The sequence below is a fragment of the Anser anser genome (assembly GCF_964211835.1).
Source record: "Anser anser genome assembly, chromosome: 1".
Lineage (NCBI taxonomy): Eukaryota > Metazoa > Chordata > Aves > Anseriformes > Anatidae > Anser > Anser anser.
In genome coordinates this window covers 22510775-22535312 of record NC_139720.1, presented here as the reverse complement: position 1 = coordinate 22535312, position 24538 = coordinate 22510775, and the positions used below count along the sequence as shown (strand labels likewise).

General features: G+C 37.4%; 1 protein-coding gene across 7 annotated transcripts in view; it reads right to left on the bottom strand.

The window, feature by feature from the left end:
• Positions 1–24538, bottom strand: part of GRM8 (glutamate metabotropic receptor 8) — a 344303-nt gene that overhangs the window by 275789 nt on the left and 43976 nt on the right. For all 7 annotated transcript variants that reach the window (XM_083819524.1, XM_083819525.1, XM_083819520.1 and 4 more), the window contains one exon: positions 3293–3509. In XM_083819524.1, the coding sequence (XP_083675650.1) occupies positions 3293–3509 (217 nt within the window). The remainder of the gene's footprint in view (positions 1–3292; positions 3510–24538) is intronic.

Here is a 24538-nt window from a genome sequence, read left to right as displayed (position 1 = left end):
AAGATTTGATCATGATGCCAAAATGATTATAGTAATATCATTGATTAATTTTCTTGTGGGAGTAAAAAAATATTATAAATTTAATCACTGTATTCAATCAATAATACATGGAAAAGCAAGTTGGAATAAGTATCATTCCCTATTATTTTTACAATCATTGTAATGTAATGTATTTAATTTCCAGCTATCCTTTGTCCCAGACAGGATCTTTGTCCTTAAAATGAGAGTAGATTTTGATATGTAATATATTCTGTGGCATGTCACAGTGGCATCACTTTGACCTTTTCAGCATTCCACATATCATTTGCGAGCCTGTTCCATTTTGCTTCTGTTACTGATCAAGAAATAGGAGTTGAACAAAGGACCAACCAAACTGGATGTTAGAGACAAAGAGAGATCATGACAAATAAGTACTTACAATTAAAGTACATGAAATTATCTTCTATTTTAAAATATTTAAAAACCTTACCCATCATTCATTCTTAACTGATTAGAGAAAATGTTATTTAGAAAAAAAAAATAAAATAAAATAAGAAATGATGCATGCTTTCATAACCATAGTTTCAAAACTGCTATCTCACATATCCTCTAAGGCACTAATTTTTATATTTTTTTTTCAGAAATGAATATATCAATTTATTTCACTTCCCTTCCTCAAATTTATTGCTTTCTGTTATGCTTATCTTCACATTCATTTTGCTTCCAGTTGTTGGTCACTTATCTTAAAAAGTATATAAAGGATTTAGAAAGGAGCTGTCCTATGCATTTTTATGCCAGCAGCACAAGGGGAGCAATGTCTTCATTAGGTACTCCTCATACACTTTTTATTAACATGTTTTCCTGTTTTGTGTACAGTCTCATACTATGTGATGATTTTTATAAACCTACCAAGACTTTATAATCTCAGGCTTCATAATTAGAGGCTATTTGAACTTCCCATTTTAAAAGAGTTTCCAAACCTATGGTTCAGGTGAAAAGTCTGAGGACAGTGAATAATAGAATTAGACTGGAAGGGACATTAAAATGTTATCCAATCCACCTTCCAGCCCCAAGGAAGAGCTAAGTACACTTATATAATCTTGGGGCAGATGTTCATCTAATGCATTCTCTCAGATTCTCAGCAATGGTGGCTCCAAAACATCCCCAAGCCATCTGGTCTAATGCTTCAATATCTTAAACATTGAAAGGGGTTTTCTTCAAATCTACACTGAACCATGCTGTAGAGTAATTCTATTATTTCTGTTCAGATACACTGACTTTGGATGAATGTGTGGTCCTCTACCTTTCTGTAAAAGCCATTTGTCTGTTTGAAAACATTACTTTCATCATCTTCCCTTCTTAATCAACTCTTCTTCAGGCTTACGAACCACCTTGCTCAGTTGTGGTCTTGCACAGACCACATTTTCAAGATTTCTGACTTCCTTCTCACTTGTAGACTTTCTCACCCTTTGTGAAGGGAGGGCCAAAATCTGTACCAAGTCAAATTAAGGTTTCACAACTGTCAGGCAAATTAGAGAATTACTCAAATTACTTGATGGTAAAGATGGTACTCTGGTTTACAATATGACACAAGAAATATAAGCAGGTTATAATTTCCTATCACACACAGATCATTTTTTGAGATAGCATTTTCTAGCCAGTCCTTCTGAGTTTGAAGTCACCTCCAGATTTTACAAGCATATCCTTCATTCCAAGTCCATCTGGACTAAACATGAAAATATGGGCTGGTATCTGATCCAGCACAAACCCCTGCCAAAAAAAAAAAAATACGCACAGCACATTCTTCCTTTTTAACAGAAACCATTGATAATTACTCTCTGAGTTCAGTTTTCTAAATAGGTCTCAAGTCATTGTGATTATAGTGAAGTCACAGTTGTCTTTGAAAAAATCTGAAAAACTCTCAGACCTGTGGGAACAAGAAACAGCAGAATAGTCCTGAGCACTTTATTTTGTCTACTTTCAGAAATCAGCAGACTTGATAGGCTGCAGATGTTTTCAAGAAAAAGTCATTTTCAGCCAATGAACTCTTGAATTTCTGGGACAATCAATCTAATCACTGCAGTATTTCAAATAACAGATAAAACTTGTGTATTAGATACAAACTCTGGAAGAATTATCCATTCCTTTACCAACTCCAAATCAAACCATTGCAGTGGAATTTGCCTAGACTCACCCATAACAGCACTGATTAGAAGGTAGAATACTTATTAGTTAACTTATCCAACATGTCATACACACGAGTTCCCTAAGTGGCACAAATTGTTACATTTTTGTCTTACTGCCAAGTTGCTGTGAGTAATCGGTAAATTTTATGGTTCAGGCGTAAGTACCTGAGATGCACATGCACCTTTCCATACAATTGAGATGTTATCCATATGACTGAAATGGAAGATGTTTTCTCACCCATACTGACTTGAAAGAAAGAGAGTTCATATGTACATGCCCTGAAAATCAAACCCAGTAAATTAACGCAGGCTTTCTCAGGAAGGACAGGAAGGCTGCTTGTATTTTTATTTTTATTTTTTTTCAGAAAGGATATTATTTTGTCATTAAACATTTTAGTTAGTGAAAGGCCAATTTCTTGCTATTTCAAACCACCTGCTACTCATCATCTTTATTCCTTGGTGTCCAAAACCTACTGCTCATAAGAAATAACTGATTTTTCATGCCAGAAATAACTATTGTAGTGTGAAAAAAAAAAAAAAAAAGATCAAAGGAACTTAAAAATAATTCTCAAAATAATGCCTATATTTATATAGCACATTTCATCCTGAAGGAAAAACAATGAGAATATGTGTTTGTACTTCATAGATTTGTTGTTGTTCAAATTCATCAAAAGTAAAAACTCTGGATTTATACATTCTGGAACAAGGAAAATAAGGTATTATTGGATTATGATTTTCCTAAGCTAACAATCACATTTCCTCAGATCTAGGTATAATGTATTTGGTGGTTGTTTTTTGCCCCAGTAGCAGTTTCTTTGTGTAAATCTCAACCTTACATGACCACACTGAGACTTATATTTATTAAGTCTATTAAGGAGCTTCCCTTTTCCAAAATGGGCATGAGGCACATACTTATTTACCTCTCTTGAACTTTTCTTAAATTAGTGCCAGAACTGTCACATTGGCAGACCCACAAGCAGCAAAATCATCAAAATCAAAGCCCTCCACCTGAGTCTAGGTCGCCTGCCTGCAGGCATTCTGATCATTCTGCATAGACCCTGGCAAAGCTCAGCAATGATTTAATACTTGCCAGCTATTTATACAAAACCTGATAAACATAAACTTACCGATTTCCCTGGAAATCTGGGTGAATGCCTCTACACCGCTCTCTCCATAGTTTCCTTCAGAAGCCAGCGTCGAAACGTAGTTCCACCCAAGAGCCGTCACAATGTCAACCATGGCCTGTGCTTGGTAGGAGTCAGGTGGGACCACTCGGGAGAAGAAGTCATACCTGGTGTTATCGCTCAGTTCTGGAGCTGTAGATGCATAGCTGATTTGAGGTATCTGAAAATAAAATGACAAGTAATTCAAGCCAGTCTAATATCCCTTCCCTCTACTTGTGTCTTTGAAAGGCTTAAAATAGATTATCTACATGCATTGCGCAGAACTGAATATCTTGTTTTAATTAAATAAACTGATCAGAACACATCTAAAATTTTGTAAAATGTCAGTCAAGTCTTATCACATAACACTCTCACCAAGAAATAATGCGTTCTGCTTTTCTCCAGATGTCACGATTGTTGACATGTAAGTGTGACAACTTCTTTCGTGATCCTGGCTGTGATAGGAATAGATTTCTATAAAGGAGGAATGCTTACTATTACTACAGATGGTAAGAAGGTCTCAGTTTTGATGACTATGATTCTTAAAAATGTTACAATTAAATTTGATGAGTTAAACATATATTATTTCCATTTCCTTGTTTTGTATATGTATATACGTGTATGTGTTTTCCCATTTCCCTTCTCCTTCTACTTTTCAGTCTTTCTCTCCCACTGATTTTTCATTTTCCAGTTTTAATATTGAGCATGATTCAACAATATGGAAACTATATGGTTAATACCAAAAGCTATTTCACGAAAAAAAAAAAAATCCACCTCAGCCTTCTTTCTTTGTGGAAACAAAAAATATCCACAAAAAAACTGAAATAGACTCTAAAATAAATCAGTATTTTCATTTAAAATAATCTGGGGTGAATTTCTATTGATTCTTATCTTAAATAAGTGGTTTGGCAAGGTCCAGAAGAAGTTGTCCATAGGCAATATTAAAGTATGCTGAAGAATATTTTGGTGCATGAAAGTTTAATTAACATTTACATTAATTTAAAATGGGAAAGTTTTTCTTATTTACAGTGATAAAAGTGATGAAATACTGGCCTGAAATGAACGATACCTCAATTATCTTCTTGAATTTATAATCTATGTTAATAGCAGGTGCTTAGTTCACATCCTACAAAATATAAAATATTCTTCAAGGAATCAATTTCGAGTTCTTAAAGTGATTCTTTTGAGAACCACATTTAGCAGTTCCAGATAACAGGTGATCAGGTAAATGCCCACTGTCACATTAAAAGCTAAAGCAGAAGGTTTTAGTGGAACCTTTACGTCCTATAAACTGTTTCCTCATCAAAAAAAAAAATAAAAAATAAATAAAAAAAGATGGATTTAAGGCATATGTATGCTATTCAGAGTCTGGTCACTAACCCTGCCTTTAAAGACAGCATGGGCTCTTACAGCCTAATAAAACACTTTATAGCCTAAGGGATGGCAAAATCATTTCTCAGTCAGAAACACAAAGAAATAAACTCTTATATATCTTGGCTGTACTCTTCTTTAGGAAATTTTCTACTCATGGAAAAGCCTCAGAATAAATAATTTGAAACGCTGGAATAATAACAACCAGAGAGAACAGGATAAAGGAGAGGGAGGATCACAGAAAAAGTAAGTTAAAAGTTATATTTCATGAAATGAGTATTCCTAACACAGCAAAGACACACCAAGAAAAAATAAAATATAAAATCTCCTTACAAATCTTGTCTTGTATAAATTCCCTTTCTTTCAGAAAAGATTTGAAACATCTTTATCTCTTTATAGAGGAGAGATTCTGGCCTGTAACAATACAACTATGTGCATTTAGAGCCCATATCATTCCTTTTCAAAATTTAATCTATTACTTTTTAAAACAGTCGTCTTTTTCTAGATGGAAAAAGAAAAAAAAAAAAAAAAAGACCATTGTGTGGCATTTTGCACCTCAGTGTGCCATTTCACAAAAATGCTGAGGTTGTTGCATTGCTGAAAGTTATTTCAGCGATAACATTCATAAAATCAACACCAGTAAAAGCTCTTTTAGACAGATATTTTGTCACTGAAAATCTTGAAGTCAAGACCACAGCACTATATATCCATTAACTTTCTCAGTTCCTGTTCCTCGGCATTAGATTAATAACAAATCCTAGGTATGTGTATGAAACCTGTTGGTACAATTTAGCAATGAGATGTTTCAGGTCAACAGAGATGATGAGTGTCACTGATTTGGGGCCATAGAAAAGGCAGAGAAGAGAAGCTACTTTCCTACTTTTCAGCTCCCTGCCGTTCAGCTTCTTCCCTAGAGTTATTTCTAAAAACAGTGGAAGAGAAGGGAAGGTAAATATGATCCAAACCAAATACCCCTGAAATGGGCCCTGAAATTGGGGCCACCTTAAGCAGCCACAGTTTTACTTCTGCTAACTTATCACCAACATGCAAGAAATATATGCCATGTAAAAACAGAGAGAAACATTGTCTAAAAAGCAAGCTATGGCTAAATTTCAAGAAAAGTGGTTCATGCAACGGAATATTTAGCTAGCCTCCTTATTTTGTATAAGACTCCATATTTTTGCATACATCCTTCATGATTATAGACAGCACTTTATATTCAAGTATTTTTTTTCCCAGATCTGCAGATCTCCCACTAAGAAATACCTCATGGATTTCTCTCCACAAAAGGATTTTATGCAAAAGTAAACAGACACTTCCTTCCTTGCCTGCTTTTAAATGCACCACATTCATACATAGGGGAGCACTGAAAAATAGTTTTAAAAGCTGAGGACTTGTGACATGTTCAAGAGTAACACAGTTACTTGAAAACACTCAGAACAATGTTCACAGACATTGTTTAGCACGAAGACAAATTGTTGGTATTTAGTGGTTCAATAATCCATGAACAAAAAATATATACATTAAAATGTAACAACCTTAGTTATGGACTGTAAGTTTAATAAACCATTTTACATGTCCCCAAGTACGTTTTATGAGATAGAGCACAATGCTGCCTAAGCAAGAGAACAGTTATGCTCTATCAATTCAGTGATATGTGTTTTTAAAACTCCTTAAATACACTAAGTATTTATGCTTGAAGTTCTGTTGGCCCCTTGAGATGTAAATATGCATTTTGAAAGAGACCTGTAAAGGGTCTTTTGCTCCTACATTTTTCATTCTAGATTTCTCAGTCTAAATTTTCAAAATTAAATACAATACACTTAACATTTGATTTGTATTTAAGTGCTATACAGCATTGTCAAGAGCACATCTTTTCTTTGAGGGAAAAAAGGAAAAAACAATGGATTATGTAACTACATTCACATCAGTTCTCACACAACAGCTGTCACATTCACTGACAATTGCTAAAAGCACTTATGTTTGAATGTTCATTGATACTATTTTTTGTCATATGCTTTCCTATCCTATGCTTTGGCCACTGCCCCCCATTAACCTAATCTGCTGATAAACTTTCTACTTCTGGTGGGTGACAGTCTGGAACTCTTTGAAATTATTACGCAGATAAATTCATAGGAGCCTTATTTTTTATTTTGTTATTTTTAAGCTTGAGCTGATCTATTGAAAAACCTAATGTTATTTGAAGACAGATGTTTATAGTGCGAAACTAACGACAGTGTTTGGATTTGAAATAATATCCAATTTTAGTATGGACTGGTCTTAATTCTGGAGCACACTGAGCTACAATTAAAACTACCAGCATTCCCTTAGTCCTTTAATCTAAGTCAGTAATGGCTTCATCTCATTCTCTCTATTAACCACGGTCACTGGCATCAGAAAATTATTCTGTATGTTTTTTGATTGTTTCTTTGTTTGTTTGTTTTAAAATGGGGGGGGGGGGGGAGGGAAAGGGGGGAGGGGAAGACAAATAAAACAATAAAACAATTTCTTGTAAGCAAGTAGATAGGCTAAACCTTCAAGATAGATTCAAACCAAAACTTGACATCAGTCAAGTACAGTTTCTGGTTTTCCCTGGATTTTTCTGTACATCTCCAAGCTGATTTTAAATCTGTCTCTAAAGATCTCCTTTTCCCAGAAGATCAAAGAAGATGGAGCAGTTACGTTCAGAACTAACTCTCCAAAAACTGTGATTGTGGCAGCATTTCAAAGAGGAACAAATCTATATGAGATATCTACCAAGCATTACTACAGAACAGACTTCTACTCCCTGATGGAGCAGGTGCAGACAACTTCAGAAGAGCCAAAGCAGCTAACATTATGTTTCATTTATTTCAGCCAAATGGTGAACCACTTCCAGTCTCCCATATACTGAAAATAAAAGACATCTACCACTCCCACTTCCAGGACTATTTATAGGGGAGGATTACTGTGGATCTATTTGGTGGGTCCAATGCAGGGATCCAAATAAAGGTGTTGTACTAGGAACAGCAGAGAAAACTAAGTGACCTAGGTTTGCCTTTCCAGTAAAGAAAGCAGTAAATCACAGAAGGCAGCTCTTAGTATGCCTTCTCCTCTATGATATTCTGTCCAAGTTTTGTACAGAAGTTCAGTGGAATCTTTTTATTGAGCTCTCAAATCCATTTGCATGCTACATTTGTCAATGTAAAGTATCAGCTGGTCACTTCAAATGCCATCTTCCTTTATACAGCCTTTCAGCTGAAAGCATGATTTGGGAGTAGAATAGCAGACAGTGAAATGAGATAAGCTCATACAAAAAAAAAAGACCTGAGATAGGAATCACCAGTAATTTTGAACATTACTGATTATGAGTTACACTCGCAGCAGTAACCATGCTATACAGTCACGCAGCGTAATGGGCTTAAATCACTCTCATCTTCAGTTTCACTACCTACTCAGTTCTACCACTACTAACTTTAACATATCAACTAGCATTTTATTTCCCTTTTTCATTCTCTCAGCACTGAGCAGTCATCTGTTTCTTTTCTTTTTCTTTTTTTTTTAACTATTAGCAATAGCAAATTAAAAATAGGAATAATTGTAGCGAACAAATTGAAAACAATAAATTTTACGTTAGTGATTGTTCAATATCAACTGGCATTTTACCACCAATTAATAAATCTTGCAAAGAACTAAAAGTGCTTGAAATAAAATTTGACTGTGGAAACATATTTCCATCTTGGTGATTTTTTTGAATTTTAAATATCTATCATTAATCATTAATGGCCCCATCTTTTCAAGATTTTTATTCCCTCTTCTGTACAGCAAGAGAGAGTTCTTTGTGAGTACAAAAAACGCACAGCAGTGAAATGAATCCTCGGGGCTTAGATATTGAACAGTTGCTGGATGAGAGTTGAGGTCACTACCTTTCAGCTATTAGTCACATTTGTAAATTGCCATCAGGCAGAGAATCATCTTAGCCTGCTTTTACTTCAGAAAAATGTGTCAGCCTGCAGTACAGTAATGCTAAACTCACTCAGGGTAGACATTCAAGATTCAAAAGAGTTTGATGAGGCTTAATAACATCTTGCACTATACCAACAAGATTAAAAATGTTCTGTTTTGTTACTAACTGTAGGAGGATATAAAATGCACGCTTAAACTGCCCATTTTCTTCCATTGATATAAAGGGAGCCTAGGAGATTAATTCAACCACTATATATGCAGTTTAGAACAATACTGTATACAGCTACATGCCTTCCGCTGAATCTCACAACCCCACTCATTTTTGCTACACATGATGATTAGCACAGCTAATTATCAATTTCCTTCTGTAATGTCTTCATCTCTCCATCTACGACAAAAAATGAATAGGTCACCCATGCCATCACTAGAGACCTAGTTTCCTTCTTTCTGAGAACAAACCAACAGTAACAAATACATTGACACCCATTAATGCCTTCAGAGATATGAGATGCCCCTTTCAGTGCTCACAGCAGGGTGAAGCCTTGCCGGTTTAACTGTCTACAAACCACTGCTGCTAGAGCTGATGTTGAGAAAAAGCTTCAACATATGAAGTTTTCTGATTCAGCCTTTTTCCATGGATTTTACCATGAGGAGGAGCAATCTGTCACAAGTTATCTTCCCAGTAGATGTATATGTATATTCATTTATATTTATAACCATGTATTTATAAACTATATTTATTTAGAAACATACACTTGATGTTCTCTCTTTATGTTAAGGACTGATACAATTTGAGAGACATCTGTTAACCACAGTATCTGTCACATGTCCAGTAAGGTATCTTGTTCAAGAACTACAATAGTTTTACCCCAAAATATATGTTCTAATCTGCTAGAGCAAAAGGAGCAAAAAATGGTTACGCTTTTCACCTAGATGGATACAATTTAAAATACATTTAGACCAAAAAAATAAAAAAGAAAGGAGAAGGAGATAGAGTTTAGTAGAATTTAAGGGCTTTGGAATGGGAAAGAACAAAAGTATAAACTGAAAGGTGACATTAGCTGATTTCACTTGGAACGCAGAATTTTTTTTTAAACCATTTGATTAATTCCAAGTCATTCTCTTTGCTTTAGTGGTTCTTTCAAGGGTGCTTTCAATTCACACGCCCAAAGACGAGGATCTAATGATAAGGCAGTTTCAAATTTATTTTTTTTTTAATTTCTGTTTGTATAGTTTTGTGCAAAGATACGGTCTTTGTGATAAAATCCAACTAGCTATTACTGTTTTGTCCCCAGATATAGGGGAATAAGTGATCCATCACGTCTAAGTGTTTCTGAGTTGAAATGGGTAAATTATTTTACCTTTTACTTCATATTACTCTTTCACTGGCTTTACTTTACTTCTGTTGCTACCAGTTACCTTCTGAGGACATATTCCTAAGCAGAATATACCTTCAATGAACTGCAATGAGGTTTTAATGAGAAAAGAACATAGGTACAAATCAGAGCAGCATGGTTTGTGGTCAACAAAATTATTTCCGCAACCATCACATATTGGCCTGGTACATGAAACATTGTAGAGGCAGATTTTTTCTGAGGTTACCTCTGGTGGTCAAATTGACCAGCAACTGTGGTATTCTGAATGACCTGAATTACTGTAGAGAATTTCTTCTAATTAAAACACATAATTGTATAGCATAGAGTTATGGGATGAGGAAATATTAAAGCTCCATAACATTCCATTTTATCCCCATCAACCAGAAAAAATCTTTCATAAAGTCTAACCAGATGGGTTACAGCATGAGTGTTTTAGTTTGTGACCTCTGCACTGCTCTCATAGAACAGGACACAACAAAGAAGGAATGTGCATAATATTAACTATTCAAATCTGAGTAGTAGTTTGGTTCCAGTGTGTTGAAGTAGGTCAGGGACTCATTAGAAGTCATTACTTTTAATTACACACAAGGGATACTACAAAAGAAAAAAAAAAAAGAAAAAAGTGATATTTCAAGCTCAAAACCCATAACAGATGCAGCATCTACAAAACAAATTTACCACTCTAGAAAGTATGTGTTTTTGTGCTCTGTGATGCACTTTAGGGCAAAAACATTAAAAGGATATTTATGCATTACGAACGTTTTTATAGCTGAATGACATCTTGTCGTGCTGTGCATTGCTGTGTAACTCCAGGAGGACAAGAATCCATCTAAGGACAGCTTGAACTGTCATCAATGTTCTGTGCAAGACAGTCTATTGATAAATGTTTAACAATGGCATTTTCTCAGTAAGGGAGCTCTATTCTGGTATTTCCACATCCTTTTAAATCCTGAGTTTTACCTCTCTAAAAACCCAGCTACGATAAGCAGTCGCACATTAAATTATCCACCATCTGTAGGCAGCCTCTTTTCAAATACTTTAAACCCAGCTGAGGTCCAAGCACTGAATAATAAACCGAAGAAATAGTAGATCAAATGAGTAATATTCATACTGAGATCAAATCAACAAGGTGGGGAGGGTGGGGACCTTAAGGTTGGGAATGGCTGTTAGCATTTACTTTACAGTTTCTTATGTTCTCCAGTCAAATCAAACGAGAAGCCAAGGACGCTCAGATAGCTTTAGGGACTTCTTAAACTATTAAAACTCCCTTTCTACTTGATGGGGAAAACCGCACTTAATCATGTTTATCAATATGTTAAATTTGTGTCAATCTGCTGAGTACAATGTGAAGTCTGACATTTCAAAGCTTTTTTAACCCCACTTTCCTCATTAGGGCCTGTTATGGCAGTGCTGTCTGCAACTGTGAACTCTTCTGATGAGTTTGAAAAAATATTTAAAGATACGTATTACTTTTAGTCTGAACTAATAAAGCCAATTTTTTTATTATTATTCCGTAGTAATAAAATTACCTTGTAGCCACAAGGTATTCCTCTGTCCAAATCCAGTTTTCCTTTACATTCATTTACTAATTAGAACCACAGAGAGCACAGCAGCCAGCTTCAGAGACTCACCCACCAGGACATGCAGTTATCCAGGGGAGCTTTTCCTGATTAGAGAAACCATCACTATGGAAGAAGAGGATGCTCTCAGCAGGGTGCAAGCTAGGTGCTATGTTTAATCGACAACTCTGCTCTCTGCATTCACTTTTCAATGTTGTAAGCCCAGTTCCCCTTACACCACTGGTTGAGCAGTAGTGCTATCCTTCTGCTACCCATGCTGCCAGCATAATGCCATGAGTACCTGAAAAACATCAGGAGGAAGGAAAGCAAATTTCATATTGTTCGCAGCTCTCTCCACAACTGTGAAAGGTACATAGACAGCGGTCAGCTGCCCAGACACATCTGCCCATAGCTTTAGTGAGTGCTTTCACGTGGTTTAGTGTATGCTGCCTACGCTTCAGTTATTGCACCAGAAAGCCCAGATTCCCTGTAATCTGTCTGGCCTGCACTAATGCCTTGGATACCTCATATCAGAGAACATTAAGGGAATCCCTATGATTCACCATAGCTAGGGATTCCCTCTACAGCATAGCCTGTTCATACAGGATTATAAAACATCATTTGAAATTTATATATTATAGACTTGAAAGAAGAGAAATGAAAGGTGTTCTTTTTTGTTGGTTTTCAAATGATTTTTCTTCTTTTCTTCAACCAATCAGCCTCAGCAGCTGAACTTTTTTCCATTCTGTTTTTAACCTCAAATTTACAAGAAGAAAACATTAGCCAGTCTCAAGCCATCTCCAAAGGATTAAATGTTTCCTGTATGGCCACAGTGAGTCACTAAGTCCAGTTGCTACTGGTAGAAAAGTTGGAAAAAAAAAAAAAAAAAAGGCAAAACATTACCAATCAAAACTTTGGGAGTTATCTATGCACTAAGCTCTGAGGCTTACGGGATCAATATCCAAGCCTTTCTTTCTCTTCATGTACTTTTAAAAATATTAGAGTGACCTAGGACAAAAAGCATCCTCCTTACCATGTCTTCTGAAAACCACATGGTAATATCTCTTCTGTTCCATCATTACTAGATTTCCATTCTGATCTCTGACTTAAACACTGAGGTTTGTCAGTACATTGATCCATGGAGTATCTCATGAAAAGCATCAGGGCAAGCAGAGAGATCAAAATCCAGGCAACCCCAGTGAGTGCACAGTAGTGTATACACAACATAGGACCATGCTGCTACTGGTCTGAAGACTGTCCACAACAGATTCTACAGAATTTTGGAAAGTTGTGGAAGCCTAAATATTTAAACTGAACCACACAGGCGCACTGGCAATGAAGAACTGACGTGAGGTGAGCAGGTCTTCATACAGCAGCATGGTGCTTTGAAGAGTGCTCCACAGACAAAAAGTCAGAAAAGCACAAACTGTGCCCAGAGCCTTTCTAACTGGGTAGTAAGACCAAGAAATACTGACAAATGAAGTCTAAGCTTAAATAGAAATAGAAATAGAAATAGAAATAGAAATAGAAATAGAAATAGAAATAATAGAAATAGAAATAGAAATAGAAATAGAAATAGAAATAGAAATAGAAATAGAAATAGAAATAGAAATAGAAATAGAAATAGAAATAGAAATAGAAATAGATAAAAAATAAAAATAAAAATAAAAATTTTAAAATTAAAATTAAAATAAATAAAAATAAGGGCACTTCAGATAGACTCCATGAAATACCCATAATAATAGATGGTAGCAAACAGAAAGCAAAACAATTGGCTTTCAAAAATACCTGTATTTAATAATCATTGTCATTCACATAGGAAAGGTTAAACATTACAAATCAAGCTGAACACTCACAAACAAACAAACCACACAACAAAAGGAGTTTTTTATGCCATGCTCTGGCATATCAGAGGCACAAGTCCAAACTTGTTCATTATTTATTTTGACTCTGCCAGCAGTCACTAGTAAAATCTCCAAAAGGATTGCACTGATAGTCAGGAATTAAAACAGAAATTTTTATCTATCTATCCCTATGTATATAGGTGTAGATACAGAGAGATAATTTTCCCTGACATTCTTTTCCTCTGTATGAACTTCTCTTTCCAGGCAGCCCTTTGCCTTCATTCCTGAAGGCCTTTGCCTTCATTCCCTGTCTCTTCTCACTCCCTCCTCCCTTCTCAACCACAACTTGACAGAGATGAGAAGGAAGAGTAGACAGTGATTAGTTTCTAAAGAGCTAATTTGGGCTTTCTCAGCTGTACTTCTGCTTCTCCCTCTTGGCAGCTGATGGTTCAAAGATATTCGTTGTTTTCACTTGGACCAGCAGAAAGGGCAAAGGAGAACTCCTTTTCTCTGAAGCAAGCCTGGACAGGGTCGCTCCTCAGTCTAGTCTACTGAGTGAGGCTTCATTCCTCATAATATGCAATTTTGCTCTCCGACTATGTTGGAAACACATCGACAAGGTCAGCAAAAGCAATACTTGGTGCAGGAAAATAACTTATATTGGATGAGCATTTCACATCATTTCTGCAAATTCTCCTTTTTCCTACTTTTATTCATTCCAATTTAAGTATAAATCAGTTTGCTGTTATCACCACCATACAGCCTTGTTTGAGTGCTAGCCTTAGCCTTCCTGGTTAGTGTGATGGGGATTTCCTTCCTAGCTGTGACTCTCCAATATCTCTACGTACAAATACAGATGACATATAAGCCCTTTTGAAGGTTCTTAAAAGTTCTCCTCAGTTAGCTTGACCCTATAAGTCTGGTCCCACCATGAACAACATACTTCAGCAGCTCAGCAGGATGCTGAATGAAGAGAGGTGAGGAGCTTACAATAAGCTGGAAAAGCTCCACCACTCATTTTTTCTCACCATTTCAGTAACCCTGGTGACACCCCATGTTTCTGTAAGGATGTCAGTAGTCAGAGGCAGAGCTCACTGACAACTTCTTTCTGCTGCTCCAAGAAGTGGCTCCTCTGCCTGGCTTCATGCCTGTGGTTATCAGCACAGCCACCTAGCACTTCAGTGGACAGGGAAGGGAACCTTGGCCCCAGGGCTCCATACAAATGCTTGCTTTTATCTGAAAGGAATGTGAAATCACCACATCAATGCACAACAATTCAGTGTCTTCATCCAGGCAGAACAAGAAGCCAATTGGTCCTGTTCTGACCAAATATTGGGAACATTTATAGACTGAGACAGGTGAAGACTTTTCCTTTGACAGATACAAAACACTCATTTTTAAGAATCTACTTTTATTACAGATGCCTAGCAGAACCCCACGTTTACCAGACTGTTTCAGTTTGCAGCCACTCTATGCAGTGCATTGATGTACTGATCAGTAGTCTTTGGAAATCTCCTTTTGTGTACTATGCACAAATGATTTGTATCAGGAACTAGAGTACCTTGTACTGCTTCTGAATACCATAGCAGCTTTTGATGAGTGAACATCTTTTATTTTGAAATTGTCCTCCCTCAGTCTGTTGCTGCATATGTTAAAAGACCCCATCAAAAGCAAAATTACACTAAACTAGATTTAAAAGTGTCAAGAGCATTGAATAAACATTGGAGACATCAAAAGCCTGAGTGGATGCTCCTGATGACAAGTGGTGTGGGAATGCCAGCCTGTGCTGAACCTGATACAATTCCATTTCCATCTACTTATTGAAATTGTTTCACAAATATATTTCTGCATATCAGTGTCACCTATCCACTTCCAGACACTGGAAAATTTGGTCTAAAACTGCAAACTGAAAGAAATCAGCATATTTATCCATGAAATATCAATGTCATCTAGATTTCTTTAAAAATAAAAAAAAACAACCCACACAACTTTGAAGCATTTGTTTTTGATGTCTTGAGTCTGTCTTCTCTTTCACAGTTCGTAGATCTTTTTAATCGTAAAGACAGCAAAGTGCCCAGGTTTACTGGAAGAGAATTTGTGGGCTCTGTCTGGCACATGGGCTGCCTATGCAGCATATGGTGGAGTTGAGCACCTTGGAATGGGATTCATATACTTCCTGAGCTAGTCAGTAGGAAATACCAAGTGAGAGATGTGTCCAAAAACCCATTTCTTTGGTGTATGTGTAACTGAGACTGCAGTTGATAACCCACAGCCACCTCCCCACCTAAGAGAGCTCCACATTTCTCTTTTAAAAAGATGCCTGGAGAAGAGGACAATGTTATGATTTCCAACTGCTTTATTTATTATTTCAGAAAAGTTAGTTGCTGTAGTGCCCACATTTATCCATTTGCACCTTCATTCTTCACTGGGAGACTTTCTTCTGCGTAGGGCTCATGAACCTACTCAAGTCCCTTTCCCCTAGCTTAGAAACCAATGTAGAAAGGGTTATAGAAGAAGCCAAAACATGAAACACAGCTCTTATGTCATCATCAGCTTGTACACAGCCTGAACCACCTCTCCCACAGAGCCTTAACACTGAGACATTGTGAAGACTGAGATGGGGGGAGGATGCATTCATTCCTCCATGGCAGCAGGATGCTGTGCAGCTGAGCTCAATAAAGGCAGAGAACAAAGACACACAGTAGACATGGCTGCACAGTTGTACAATGCATTTGATCTGAGAGCATTTGACCAGGTCCCAGGATCTGGTCTTCACTTCTTGATGTACATGTTTGACACTGAATAAAATTTTATTTGCCGAACATTTAGGCAATAAGTTAACTCTTAATGTGGCAGCCCTCGTGGGTAAATGCAGTCACTGAACTGTAAATGCTAAGAGAACTTTACTGGCCAAAATTAGACACCAGAAGTTTCACAGATCCAAGAACATCTTTACAGATCACAGACTGTGATGTCTGAGTACCACTTTAGGCACATAGGAGGGTTGTGTGAGGTCTTACTTATTTTATCTGGGCTAGGTAGTCCAAATATAACTCTCCAGATTTATGAGAACAATTAAGGGATCCAGGAGTATTATGTAGAAGTTTCCAAAATGATCTGTAAATCTTTTCTGTGCCAGATTTATAAAGAAATGCAATTTCACTCCCTATTAGGATAAGAGAAAATTCTGCCAGACAGAATTCCCCATGCAATTGAATGGTTATTTTCTATACATTTGTACGTCAATCAGTCTTACCTGTTATTTCTGAGAATTTTTCCCTGTACGTGTCATAATATATATCCTTTCCACTCACCTAATTTGGCTGAGCAAGCAATTAAGAATATTTTACTCGAGAGAGATAAAAAAATAAAGCCTTTACATACACAGATGTCACAACAGCCAGACTCTGACAAAACTAATGGTTTCAAATATACGTCTTCACATACAGAGAGAGTTGTACAGAATATATAAAACAGAACTACAATCAGTGCCTGCGCTGGTGGCCAATAGACCCTGAATCCCTCTATCATCTACAGTGTCAAAGCAAAGGGCACCTTCAGAGGCCGGTTCACTCTTCCTACTGACTGGTGGATACAAGCCTAAGGGCTGGAGTCGCCGGAGCCTGCCATGCCCTGCAGCCAGCGGCAGAGCAGAACCTTAGTGTCAGATGGGCAATTAGCAGCAGAAACAAATGTCTTTGTGTTCAGTGCTTTCACTCATGAGACAGCACATGGGGCAATAAGGGCAGAAACGGGGTTCACAAGACACAAAGCGCCTGGACATAAGTCATTGGGAAACACCAAGGTGGAAGATCAGCTTCTGCCACTTCCCTCAGAAGCTCTGGTAGGTGAAGACACCTTCCTTGCTTCAGCATCTTCATTGTAAACAGTGGAGGAGGAAAATCCCTTACACTTCTGTCTGCAGTCTTACAGGCTCAAGGCCACCTCTGCCGCAGGCAGGGAGGGAAGAGACAGAGGGCAGAGCACGGTTCCTCAGCCTCATGCAGCCCTGCAGGAGGCAGAGCACAGCTGTCACGCCACGGGGGGCAGCAACGGCTCACCCTTATGTGTCAGGGGCAAAGGCTCTGCACGTTTCTTGATACTCCGAGAAATAAAAGCTTCTCTGTGCTTACACAGTCCAGGTGGGGTGGTAGCTCTGCTGCCCTCCATTCAGTCCTTTAGGAGTCCACCCAAGGAACTGCATACAAAGAAAGCAAACCACAGTACTGCCCTATGCTATGTCCGAAAGCACAGAGCATCCCATGACTGCATCAAAAAGCCACCATTTCTGGGACACTTCATCTGTTCTATCAAGGGATGCACTATGAGATCAAGAAACTAAATATAATAGTACAACCTGTGCACTAAGTCCTATAGATTCAGCCATAGGGTAACAGAAAGTCTCAGCAAGTACCGATAGTTTGCTGGACAGGAGGTCATTTCAGTCTTTGCACAAGGGCTGGGCCAGCCACATTATAACATTGCCTTTTTCCTCACAGCAATTTTTATTTTCCCCTTCCCATACTAGGAGTGGTCACTTCAAACCATAAGCTACTGTTATTATGGATTGTATTTTTCTCAACTTTTCCTAAAAACAATGAAGTAAACAGAAAAACCCTGTTCAACAATACCTCTTCAGGCTTTTCTTTCAGTTTCAAAGCATACGTGTCATACACCACAGATAGTGCTAGCAGGAAGCCTCTCTGCATGGGGAATTACTGGATAGTCTCCATGCTATCATTTCACCATAGCCTTTGAAAATCTCAGATCTACAGAAGAAGATTCTACGAACACAATTAACAACCAACATCAGCTTCACCTTTCATAATTTTGAAACTATAAAATAAAACTAATGCACATTTCTTTTGTTCCCTAAGTTGCTTCCTCAGAAAGTTTGAAGTCAAGTCCCAGATTGAGTAACTTCACTGTCCAAGTGCTTATTAAGGTCAAGGAAGCTTTTCACAGACACGGGACTTTACCATAAACAACAGTTGAAGAATCAAGCAGATGATCAGAAATGTGATCTTCTCACACATATCTTTTTTAAAGCTTCTATATACACGCCTACATATTCTCAAGAAATAAGAAGCACTTGAGATTCTTCTCACACTGCATCAATTTCCACATCTTATCTCACTTCAGCCCATACCTGTCGCAGAAATTAAATCTAAAAAAAAATTAACATGCTCAGGCGTACCAGCTAATAATATATTCTTGATGTATATTCAAAATGAGTTAATTTACTCTGTTTAGAATGCAAGAAACAGCTAGTTAAATACTGAAATCTCTCTCAGAGTGTGAAAAATATATTATCTTTTTTATTGACTGTAAACATTCAATCTAAAGAACAGTTGGAAGGTAGAGTCTGGAATACCTGCTTTGATTAGTCAACAGATGCTCTACAGAGTCAAAACTTACTTACACCCTGAGTTTTGACTTTTATTATTACCTCAAACAATAAAGAAATACAAACCAAAGTTTTTTTTGCCATTTTTTTTCCTTTTTTTTTTTTTTTTTCCTAACTACATCCCCAGCAGCTCTCTAAAAACTCTCTCTGCTCTAATACTTAATTATATCTGCTTCAGGAAACTTTCCTATATGCCAGATAATTTCCACCTGCTTGCATGAGTCACCTGTTAGTACAGCTGCTTCTTAATGGTGGTGCCTTGCAGCTGAGATAAGAATGAATTCAACAACTAAAGATCAAGAGGTGATTTGATTGTCTAATACATTAGTGTCTGCCACTGGCAGAAAACTTATTTCCTTATATAAACAAAAAAATGGCAGGGTCCAGTAGCTAAAATGAGGAAAAGAGAAAAATTAGGGCTAGAAATAAGATAAAGATGTTTAATGTTGAATGTAACAAATAACTGGAAACTGTGCTGGGCTCTACTTTTTAATATCTAGTGTACGATAGCAGAGTGCAGTGCCAGAACTTCAGATTAGCAGACTTATTCAGGAAAATGCTAGGAGTAATCCTATAGCAGCTCTGAGAAGTAAAGGTATTGGGGGAAGCTGTCAGATCTTTCAGGACAGCATCTTAAAAGTGCAAGAGCAGTACTTCAGCAGACATATCAGAAAATCTGCTTGACTAAGCAGGGAACTTATAGTGTAGAGACAACGTTAAGAGGCAATGAGTACTCTCAGTACAAGACAGATATGGACAAACTGGACCAATTCCAGTGGAGGTCTACCATGATGGTTGGGGTTGGAGCTCCTGCTCTTTGAGGAGAGGCTGAGTGAGCTGGATTAGTTCAGTCTGAAGAGATGGCTTCAGGAACAGCAGCCCTGCAGAATCAGAAGATGGGGCCAGGCTCTCCACAGGAATGCATGGTGACATGGTGAAAGACAACAGGCAAAACTGGGTATGAAGAGAAACTTTTCTACCACAAGAACAGTCAGGCAGTGCAACAGGCTATTCAGAGAGTCTCTCTCCATCCTCAGGGGTTTTCAAAACCCAGCTGGATAAAGATCTGAGCAAACTGGTCTGATCTCATAGCTGGTCTTGCTTTGAGCAGGAGGCTTGTTCATCCCACCTTACTGGTGATGGGACTGAGTTTTGAGTGTATTTGCCCTAGGTGTTCTCTGTTGTCAATGAAGAGACACAGACACCTCCACTGGGCAATTCACATCTAAATGGACTGATAAACCTCTACTGGAGACCTTTTTGTCTCCAGTGACTGTAAAAAGAATTTAGATTAAAGTCACAGCCTCAATAATATTCAGACGTCTCTCAGTGTTCCAAAGAGCCAGCAAATATTTGCCTCAATTCTTGTTTAAATTTAGAATTTAAATGGAAGTAGACATTATCTGACCTAATTTTAGTCCTTCTCTGTGTCCTGACAAAGGAAAGTAAATATAACACAGTCAATGCAAACATGCAAGAACTTAAACATATAGAGATTTGTTGCTACCTTAGGAATTGCAGCCGTACAACCTGATGTTGAGGTTACTTTCTCTAAGACTTGCCATGGGGAAAAAATCTATATTAAATTTCATTCAGTAAATCATTAAAATGATAAAGGAGGATTAAAAGATATTGCTGAGCCTTAAAAAGCAAGCAGACTTGAAAAATTTCATCGTAAATAAACTCAACTGTCTGTGCAAGCATTACATTCTGCAACAGCACAAAAAGGGGGATTTGCATTCACCCAAGTAATAAACTCTCATGACTTCTTAAAATACGGATATGTGCACATAGTTAGAGTGTAAAAATACTCTGCGGCAGCCCTAGTGGCTAGAATTGTGCATCACTAGCAAAATGACAGGGAATTTTGGGGTCCTTCATGTACCCTGATTTTGATCCCATAATATGGACAGTAAGTAAGATAAGGCAAGTGTACACCTCTCTGCTAACTGCCAGTTTCCAGAGAGTCATGGTATTCTCACACAAGGAGCGCCACTAGCCCTAAAGAACACTAGAAAAGCAGAGCCTTGCTGAGATTGACAGTCTTCACCATCTAGAAAACTCAAGATATTTTCGCAGTATGCTGCTTATGTATTTGTCCAAAAATAATTTCTGAAGCACACGTCAGTTCCATCCACCAGCTAAAAAGGTCAACTTTACATCAGCAAAGAAAGATGAAAAACCTTTCTGCCCTTTCCACATCATTTTGAAGATGTTCTTTGTGAAAAATGTCCTTCTCATCTAATCAATTTCTTTTTCATAAATACCATTACACTAAACAGCTCTTGGAACATTTTATTAATTTTTATAAGGACCCACTCCTTCCTCCAGAATATGTTGTTTCAGATTTATTTTGTTTTCCAACCTCAGCCTTCACAGCTACTGCTCCAGCACAAGTGCACTTCAGTTGTAGCCTCCCCAGCCCAATGCACCTTTGCTTGTGCTGCTTGCCCCAGACCACAGCAAAAGCTCCAGCTAAGTCACTGTGAGAATAAATAAGGGCACAGGCTGCTAAATCTTTCTGAAGGTAAGAAAGAGCATTCTCTTGCTATCATGCTTACCATCTATAGAACAAGAATAATTTGTCATTAGGTATAATGCTCCCTTTGCCCATTATCCATCTTTTCAGAACGACAGAACTCCGCATTACCAAAATGGCCTTAATTTTGACCAGAATAAAAACAGTTTGAAAGAGATGTTTTAAGAAATCCCCAATCTTTGTAATTACAAATCAAATTTCTCTATTTTTTAAAGCAACATATTAAGTATGCTACAAATAAATCAAATAAATTACCAGTTTTAATTAGGCATAACAAACAATTAAACAGATGACATTTACAATTATTTTTCACCACTGAGGGAAACATGATTTAAATCGGTGCTGAGCCCAGTGCTCCTTATGGATATTCCTTCAAATGCAGTGACATTCAAAACTATCATAACACTTGCAGAGACAAGTCTATTTCCATTTTTCAGTATTTGAGGTTTCACATTTAGGCCAGGTTTTTTTCAATTACCAAACTTCCCTGGAAATGGTTCATGTCTTAAAGTTTCTGCTCAGCTCCATAGTATGTAATTGCTGAACAGCTGCACAGCCACACCAACCACTGATAAAAAGGCATTACAAACTTCTAAGCAAATCATATTTATAATGCATAATATTCAAGGCCAAAGAAAATCAGTAGTACTTCAAGGCAAACTTCTGAAAATAGGGCAAGAGAATCTTGGGAAAGAGGATGGTAAATACTGTGCAGCAATGAAAAGATGCAGCTGTCTAAAACATAACTCCCGTACAGCACACTGAAAAAGAAAACCACCTTACTTTTGAAGGCACTCTATGTCCCAAATTAGAGTATTATCTACAGCTAACTGCTTTGTGGACTGGTATAAAAACCCTTACGAGTCCAGTAAGGCAAAGACCTTTACTAGGTACCTAATTCTGAGCCCAGTCTAACTGCGCATATTTAAATACCTCAAAGATTAGAACCTGGGTGATATTTCAGGTGATCCAGAAGCCTCAAAGAAGATGCTCTATTTCCTACTCCGAATGCTTTTACTTAATTCTTCATTTGCAGTGGTGTAAGTGAAGAGTGAGTTTGTTGAAATCAGCAAAGTAAGCCACTGTAAACCCAGCCAGAAAGGAAATCTAGCAGGTGCACATTACACTTGCAAGCTTTACTTAGTAATTGTCATCACATCCATACACATTTTCTGCAAAGCGTCAAATGCTAAAAACAAAGCAAAGATGTTCCATATTCACTAAAAGGTGACAGACGAGTTTTTAGAGGCTGCAGAGTACAATAGAGCATTTCACCCAGAAGATCATTTTCAAGAAAAACAGGAAGCCCAAAATGAGAACAAGAATTCAGTTTTTGTTCTGTTGCCTAAGAAAACTAAATGTAGAATGGTATCTTCCTGCTCGGACTGTAAGTGTGATTCCCATCAGCAGAAACAAGTGCTGTGTGTGTGCATTGAGGGTAGACCAATTCTGAGGCTGTATATGCAATCTGGAGTGCGAGAAGGTAGCAGCAGATTTGCTCCAAATGAAAGAAGTGAGAAGCTGAAGTGGCCATTTTTGTAGCTAGCGCATCGCTGAAGATCTTAGATCGTAGACAGAGTTGGAGAAACCTATTTGGAACATATGTTATGTGTAAGTGTAAGACTATAGCTATTCTGTTTTATATACCTTCATATATAGCAAAAAAAAAAATCACACACAAAAAAAAAAAAGTATGTTTTTAAAACATTAGAATTATGACACAAATAAGTCATAGTGCTTGGGGAAAGACCTCAGGGGAACAGTTCTACAGACAAGCCCCTGCAAGGGAAAATGCTTCCAGGGAATGTCTCCCTAGACAAATCGCCTGTTAAGCAGAATGCCTCTGGCAAAATGCTTTTGGTAAAATGCTTCTGAGAGATGATGACTCTCTTGACAAAACCTGTGCTTTCTCTCTCGAAAAGTGCCCAAAGCCTGGCTTTCATCGCTGGCTATCAGTGGGCTGAGCCCTGCTCCTCACTGTCTCAAACCAATAAATATAAAAACTGGAACAAATGGCTGTCTGCACCCCAATGGTTATAAAGCCAGGGATTTCCATAGTCACTGTTATTGCAAATATCTGTGCTTTGATTAGGTCATAGTGACAAATAACTACCAGAAGTAAGGCAGTTGTGTAACTTGTAATAGAATTGCTGAGAAATAATCATACCGTAGTTGGGCAAATCAGTCCCCATCAACCAACCTGACTGCAAGGATTTACATATTTGATTACTAATGTGCAGTAATACATACATTGGGATCTGCCTGCCTGAGAGACTGCTTCTCTGAGAAACTGTGGAATACTTAGTTATCTGAGAAATCCTAAAGTTACATTTTCAATTAAATTTGTCTCGTTTTTCACATTCTTTGGATTATATGATAGAAATCTTGAATTATATACTTACAACAAACAAGATCACTTTAGTTTCCCCCCTTCTCACTAACCTATTTATTCTGCGTCTGTCCTCTTACAGTAACTGCATCCTCTGAGGGAATCTTTTTCAGTCCTTACAGACAATACATACCTAGAGAACAAATAGTTATCTTCAATCTACAGTATCAATTTCCCCTATTGTGGATTGCTTACCTCTTCAAGTCATTATGGTATAAAAAGCATTACAGTAACATTAATATTTTTTGGCACTGCAGAAAGAGTGGGCAGAGGGGAAGTATACATTTTCAAAACTAAGCATTCTTAAGACTTTCCTACATAAAGTGCTTCCATTTCAGTTTACTGCTCAATCTGAATATATTGGATGCAATCTGCATGCAAGTTTGAAAATGTTGATACAGGCTCATATCTGGAATATCTTGCTGCCTCACAGTTTAGACTGTAGGCGTGATCCTGCTCTCCTAAGCCCTGTCTGCACCAGAATGCAAGCGTGTGAATTCCCCTTACACCTCTGACACCAATCCATTCCTCCAACACGCGCACATAATCCTTTAAATACATTTCTGCTTGGCCTAAAAGTTCCTGAGGTGTCTGAAGTATCTCTCCCATAACAACATATCTGTAATGAAATACATTGTTTGTATTTCTAATTAATTCTGTTTGGGAAAGGTGCATTTATTCTCATAATGCAAGGAGCGTCGATGTGTATCATCAGACATTTGAACTGTCATTTTTCCTACCACTTGCTCTTACATGGGCCATTTAGATTAGAGAACCAAT